Source organism: Octopus bimaculoides, chromosome 5, assembly GCF_001194135.2.
Source record: "Octopus bimaculoides isolate UCB-OBI-ISO-001 chromosome 5, ASM119413v2, whole genome shotgun sequence".
Classification (NCBI taxonomy): Eukaryota; Metazoa; Mollusca; class Cephalopoda; order Octopoda; family Octopodidae; genus Octopus; species Octopus bimaculoides.
In genome coordinates, this window is record NC_068985.1 from 85,442,177 (window position 1) to 85,449,715 (window position 7,539).

At 36.3% G+C, this 7,539-nt stretch overlaps 1 protein-coding gene across 5 annotated transcripts in view; it reads right to left on the bottom strand.

The window, feature by feature from the left end:
- LOC106878768 (irregular chiasm C-roughest protein) overlaps positions 1–7,539 on the bottom strand; it is a 177,553-nt gene that overhangs the window by 77,515 nt on the left and 92,499 nt on the right. For all 5 annotated transcript variants that reach the window (XR_001410547.2, XM_014928093.2, XM_052967827.1 and 2 more), the window contains exon 11: positions 6,260–6,370. Coding sequence is in view for 4 of the 5 variants with exons in the window: in XM_014928093.2 (XP_014783579.1) it covers positions 6,260–6,370 (111 nt within the window). In the remaining variant the exon portion in view is untranslated. The remainder of the gene's footprint in view (positions 1–6,259; positions 6,371–7,539) is intronic.

Here is a 7,539-nt window from a genome sequence, read left to right on the forward strand (position 1 = left end):
ATGAAACGCTTAGCTGGAGGCCCAACCTTCCAAGTTCTTTTACAGGGTTTAGAGAAACTGAAGGATGATGCAGTAAGTGTGTGTATCTGAGAGGGGAATATGTTGAATAAAATCAGAATTCACTGATCTTCCTGTTTTTTTTTTTTTTTCCCAAAGCCAGGAACTTTCCAGAAACCCATTCTTTTATTCCCATGAGATTGAATAAGGATCTTTGCTACCCACTCATACAAAAAAGTGCAAGAGCCAAATTCCAACAGTGAAGGCCAAGGAGAACTGGTTGATGAGAGCAAAGGAGGCTCCTGAACAAGATGAAGCATCCTATTGAACCAGGGATGATCTGCAACAATTTTGTTCCTGGTGGTTAATTCTATGATTACATAAAGAACATATTTGGTTTATTTCCTTTTTTAGTGGAGGTTGGTTATTTCCATGTAAGTTTGCATATAAATGTGAATTACACTACAGCACAGGCATAAGACATAACATGACATACAATGCTTTGGTTTGGAGATTAATGGTAGGAAGGGTATCCAGTTGCAAAAAAAAAACAAAAAAAAAACATAAAGCACATCAAGAAATATAAAGAAAAAAGCAAAATGAATTCTTCAACAAGAACTTATCTGATCCATACTATCACAAGAAATCAGAATTAAAAAATAACCAAAATATTACAAACACACACATATATTTATATATATACTTCTCTTCCAAGCACACAACTGATTTCCTGTCCACTACATGGTTGATTTTCTGTTCACCATGTAGTATTTTCAAAGTAATTGTTGTCGCTCAAATAACAACATCAAACTGTGACAAAGCATAACATTTCTTGACTAATTGCAGCCCAACCTTCTGCTAATAACAATTGACTTTCCCCAAACTGGTCTCTCATTCAAATTTCCTATGCCTCAGCATTAGCATTACACTTTGAAGCTTAAGACACCAAGGAAGTTGAATCAAACTGTTTTGATCCATCCATCCATACACACATACGTACCTAGATATGTACATACATATGTACTTACCTACATACATATACACACACACACACACACAAACACACACATCCCAAATGCACATGAAGGTGGACACATATATATATATGCTTAATATATATTATGTATATACATAATATGTAATATATACATATTACATACATACGTATATATATATATCTACATATATGTGTGTGTGTGTGTATGTGTGTATATATATATATATATATATATATATATATATATATATATATATATATATATATCTGTTTGTGTGTGTGTGTGTGTATACATCTATGCGTGTGTGTCTTTGTGTCTGTCCCACACCACCACTTGACAACTGGTGTTGGTATGTTTACATCCCCATAACTTAGCTGTTCAGCATGAGGGCTGATAAAATAAGTATCAGGCTTTAAAAAATAAGTCCTGGGGCTAATTTATTTGCTTGAAATAAGTAAAAGAATCAGAAATGTAAATGTTGTCATGCATACATATACATCATCATCATTTAGTGTCTGCTTCCCATGCTTGCTTGGCTAGACTGTTTGACTGGAAGTGATAAACTGGAGAGCTGTGCCACGTATAAAGGCATCCAGGAAGGACATCCAGTTGGAGAAACCATGTCAAAACAGATAATGGAGTCTTAATTCCAATATCTTTCTTTTTCATAGGTCACAATTTGGGTGACATGCCAACTACCCGCATTTACCACAAGAATAATTGTCGTCTTTGTTTTCCACAATCTCTTCATCTCTCTCTGGTTAGGTCCTGGTATGTCTCAGTTTTTTAAAATTCTTTGATATCCCTACTGTTATTATATGGTATTGCGAAGTCTATGATTTTATACTGTCCATTTATTTTGATCTCTTTAATCATATCTGTCCCCTTGATTCAGTCTCTAGTTTGTGTTCTTTTAGATAACATCCCAATGCACTCTTTTATCTACAGCTATGCCAAAGCTTATACGCTTTTTGTGTTAGCTTACTGCATCAATTCAGGTGATGTTAATACTTTTGTCTCCCCTTCTGCAGATTCTGTTTCCTGTCTGGCTGAGTTTTATCAATCTTTATCAGATTTGTCCTGATGACTTGTTCCTGAGTAGCACCTTGGTTTCTTGTTTCAGGTTTCTATCTGTCAGCCGTAACCAGTGTTCTTTACTTCCAAGGTCCTCAGTTTGTTGCACAGATTGCTCGTGTAATTCTATTTATTCCCATCTGCTTCTTCCATTGTTCTTCCTTCTGGTCTTGAAGTAATCAATATTTGCAAGCATTATTAACTAACTTTACAAGACTGACGGCATTGAACTAACAATTTTAAATACATTTACTTTCTTACTCCACTCTTCTTATTTGTCATAATAAAATCTTTTGGGATATTTGTAGATTTTCAGATATTTGTTTAGTAGAACAAACAACGTCCAGTATGCAGCCATATCTGGTAACCAGCATTTCAGAATGACCTTAATATGATGAACACCAGGTTTATATATACATGTATATATGTGTGTGTGTGTGTGTGTGTGTGTATGTGTGTGTGTATATATATATATATATATATATATTTCGTTTTTTTGTATGCTCACAAACAGATAAAAGAAAAAGAACACAGCTCTGATAACAGACAGAGTTAATGACTATTGAAAAGGCTGCAAGATGCAATGAGAATTTTAGTAGAAATAAATAAGTAAATGAATGGAAATCAAACCGGTGAGTGTGTTAAATTAATAAGGCACTAAAAGAGAAAAACTGTCTCCAGACACAATAATATATATGAGTGTGTGTGTGTGTGTGTGTGTGTGTGTGTATGTGTGTATATGTCTGTGTGTGTATGTATGTATATATATATATATATATATATCATCATACATATTATATGCATATATTTATATGTGTGCGTGATGCTTATATGTGTGTGTGATATGGACAGGTGTATAAAGAAGAGCTGATTTCTAATTGTGGAGGGAACCGTCATAAGGGATAAACTCAGGAAGATGTGGGACAAAGGGGTGAGAAAGGATCTTCAGACAGACGTTGAGCCTCAAAGAGGAGATGACGAGGGACCCAGACTTCTGGCGATCTGCTCTGCTTGAGAAGATTCATCAAGCTGAGTAAATCAAAGCCATCCATATATACAGGCAGCTCCTTTATGGCCATAACTCCCTTCCCCTCACACAGACAAGCGCATGCACATGCACACACACACACACAACTCTGTCCTCTGGCAAAAATCCCCTACAACCCATTTTCCCCCCACATCCCCAATGCCACTCCTCCAGTTCCGCTCAACATCACTTGCTATCTCTCTCACTCTAATGGAACATCTCCTCTGCACTACTTACACTCCCTGCACCACTGTTTTCTATGTGTGGGCCTTCTCTCTCTCACTCTGCCTTTCTCTCTTACTTCTATCTGTTTCCTTGCCCAACTAGGGTAGCCATGAATCTCCTCAGTAGTAAGACAGCTATGCCTGTCCCTCTATCATATTCCAGCCTCTCTCACCTGGCCCATGCTTATTTCTCCAGGTTCCTCACCCTCTCTCAGCTGAGATGTCCTTGTCTTGCAGGCCACTTGCCCGGTGAACCCACACGTACTGTTGCCAACATCCTGTCAAAAGGCACTCATGCTGGTGCGACATTAGTGGAATCTGTGCCGGTACCACATAAGGAGCACCTAGGCCAGTGCCATGTAAACAACACTCATACTGGGACAACATAGAAAACACTCATACGTGCACTGCATGAAGAGCACTCGTGCTGCCACCATGTAAAGAACACCCATACCAATGCCACATAAAAAAGTACTCGGGTGTGATGGGTGCTTTTTACATGGTGCCAGCGCCCATACAGGTGCCACATAAAAAGCACCCAGTACACTCTGTAAAATGGTTGGTGTTAGGAAGGGCAGCCAACCATAGAAATCATATCAAAACTGATGACTAGAGCCTAGGATAGTCTCTTGTCAAACCATCCAACCCATGCCAGCATGGGAAACAGGCATTAAATTATGATAATGAGGAGATATATATATATATATATATAATTTGATTTTCTTGTTTTGTATCTTTCTCTTTTGCATAAATTATTTGAAATATTAAGCAATAACACAATTTCTTTGTTGTATATTCTTTCCCTTATATTGATATTTGCATCAAGCTGAGTTGTGTCTTTGAAATATTCCTTTAAGTGTGTGTATGTCTATATATATATATATATATATTCATACAGAGTGTGAGGTGTACTTGAGGACGCTTAATTATCAGTATATTACTTTTTCAAATCAATCAACAGGTTTCTTTTAGAAACCTCATGGCAGATAAATTGTTAATACAAGAAATGAAAAGATATGCAGTTATTGTTGCCACATGTGTGAAACACAGCAATTTAGAAATTGCTAACTTTCTAAATGCTGTAAGATGTTTTGTATACAAAGTTCCAGTGGAATTGGAATCCTCTGGTAGGAATGTTTCAATTCTATCAAAGAGAAAAAAACATCTTAAACACTATAAGGACACTGCATCCAATGAATTCAAAACATTGTCAAAGATGATTCTGGAAAATCAATGAAGGCCATCGTTAAAGGGTTTCAAGTGTTGGAGTGGACTATTAGAACTGTGGTGCATAAGAACATTCAGTACTTGTTGTGCGTACTGAAGAAAGGCCAATTTATGTCTGCAAAGACACAGGAGGATCATTTGAATCATACTGAGTGGTTACTTGTAAATGTTAAAAATCCTCATGAATATGGCTTGCTTTGTTTCTTCTCTGATCAGAAAAAAATTCAATTATGGCCAAAAATCTAACAGCTTTAAATAAAAAATTTACAGATCCTGCTGATGTTTCCCATAATGAAGCACACCAAGTTTCCAGCTGTGATCATTCTAGGAGTGGTGAGTAATGATGGTCATGTCATGCTACCTCACATCTTTCCATTGGTTCTTAGAATTAATGCTACTGGATTCAGACAGTTGTTAAGCCTTGGATTGATGAAGTACATAGTAGAAGACCATATGTATTTCAACAAAACTCAGCACCTTCCCACAAAGCCAATGTAGCCCAAGAATGGATGTCAGACAAACTTGAAAGAAGTAAATCTTGTGTTCGGAGCACTGTTGGAAGGGAGACTGATCAACATCCTTACAATGATATAGCAGCACTGAAGGCTCCCATTGTCCAGATGATGTCCGAAAATGTATAAGGATCACTTAGGGCAGGCATATCAACAATTCTGGTCCTGCATTGAAGCAATGAAGATGGATTCAGAGAATAAGTACACACAGTTTTATTAAAATGTATTTGGGTTTTGCTAAATTAGAGTTATTTTATTTATTATCAGCTATGTCCTCAAATACTTCTTATACCCAGTATGTGTGAGTGTGTTGTGTGTGTGTGTTTGTGAGTGTGTCTGAGTGAGTTAGTGTGCATGAGGAAAGGATGTAAACAGTAGTGACAAAGCTGGAGAAATTTCTTTAAAATCCCATATAATATTTGTTCTACACTGAGTAACATATACTCTCTTGGAACCAATAATGATATTGCTCACCAACAGAGCTATTAAATAACATCGGTGTGTGTGTGTGTGCGTACATATATGAGCAGTATATATGATTATGTTTGACTTTTTTTTGAAAATGGACAAATAAGTTTGTCATAGAAATGACTATGATGAAAGTTTCACAGTGGAAAGCGGGTATTAAAGCTAGTTGCTGATTGTGTCATAGGGTAAGGGCAACCCTGGATCATTGCAGACTTAAATGAATGTGACTTTGAAAATTTGCGACATAGTAGCAAAGTTGTAAAAGCAAAAGTACTGAAGTGTTTTCATAAAGATAATCATTTCTGTTTGCTATACGATGACATATATCTATAAAAGAACCTGTACCTGTGCAAGGGTTAGAATGCATGTGTGTGTCTTTGTGGAGGTTGTAATCCCTGGAGTCCATCAGAAAATACTGATTAAACTGTGAAGTGTATACATAAAGAAAGAAAACGTTAGCAGCTTGACCAATATATACGTCACAGTTCCAGTGACTTAACTCTGGTATACAGATTATGGAATTACAGGTATCATTGATGATGATATGGAATATAAACAATTCCTTTGATATATTCTTTTCAAATGGTTTAATATATGTCCTGAAAACTCATTTTACAATTACTCCATACCACCATCATCATCACTACTACTACTACCATGTTGATGCTTGATCACTGGGTGAGTAAGGTTTATATTTTCAACATGCATCATTAATCTTCTTCAGTTACTCACCTGAGTCAGTGTTTTTATATCTATGGTATATCACACAAGCTAAAATAATGATTAAAATGACTGCTACACTTCCTACGGCGCCACCAATTATATATGGCATTGGTAAGACATCTGCAATAGAAGAAAGAGCATTAGCAACAGTGTTGAGAGAGTTCTTTTGATGTAAAAGGTAAAATTTATTGAGTATTTGTCAGTAACGAGAATGTCATATGAGTATTTCATGGAAATTACAATGGTGACATTGATTTGAAGATAGGTTGTTGTATCCACAGTAAACTAGACCTTTGTGAGTGAACATCAAAATCATCATCATTTTACAATTTTATTCTTTTATTACTGGCCTTAATCATTGGCTTGTGGCCATGCTGGAGCACCACCAACAAGTGCTTCAGTAAAATAGTTACATCAATATGCATATATTTATGTCTGCTGCTCATTTTATCAAACCCTGCTCATTGAATGGCTAAGTTAACTTGTTTTTAGACAGCTGTCTTCCTTTAGTGATATTAATCCTATTTCTCTTTATTTATAGAAGTTGAGATAGTTATGGCTTCTACAATTAAGAAGATTAAGGGTATATATGAAGTGAAATTGTTGCTACCAAGAATCAAAACCAATTTTGCAAATTTGGATCTCTGTTTAAGAAATAACCAGAAGACCATTGTTTAATAAAACAAACAACTTTTGAATTTTTTCTATCCAAAGGATTTTTCATCTCAATATTTATCTGCTACTATTTACAGCTTTCTGGCAGATTCATTAGCATGCCAGACAAAATGCTTAGTGATATTTCATCTGTCTTTACATTCTGAGTTCAAATTCCACTAAGGTCGATTTTGCTTATCATCCTTTCGGGGTTGATACCAGTCAAGTATTGGGGTCGGTGTGATTGACTGTAACTCCTCCCCACAAAATTCCAGGCAGTGTGACTATAGCAGAAAGCATTATTTATAACTTTTATACAATCAGTTCAATTGTTGAAAATGAGTTATTTCTAGGATCTCTCAAAAGTTTATAAATTCTTATGATGTGATGTTAACAACATATGGATGTACAAGCTTGGTCATGTGGTTCATTTAATGTAAACATGTGGGAGAAATATGTGCAGCTTTCGCTAGGGACTGTATATAATGGAGACTCACACAAACACACACACACACACACACACACACACTGCGAGTCCTGGACAGTCTCCCAGCGTCATGCCAGGAGGCTGAACCACTTTGATACAACAAGTCTCAGAAAACTTCTCGGCATAAAGTAGCAGTACAGGATCCCGG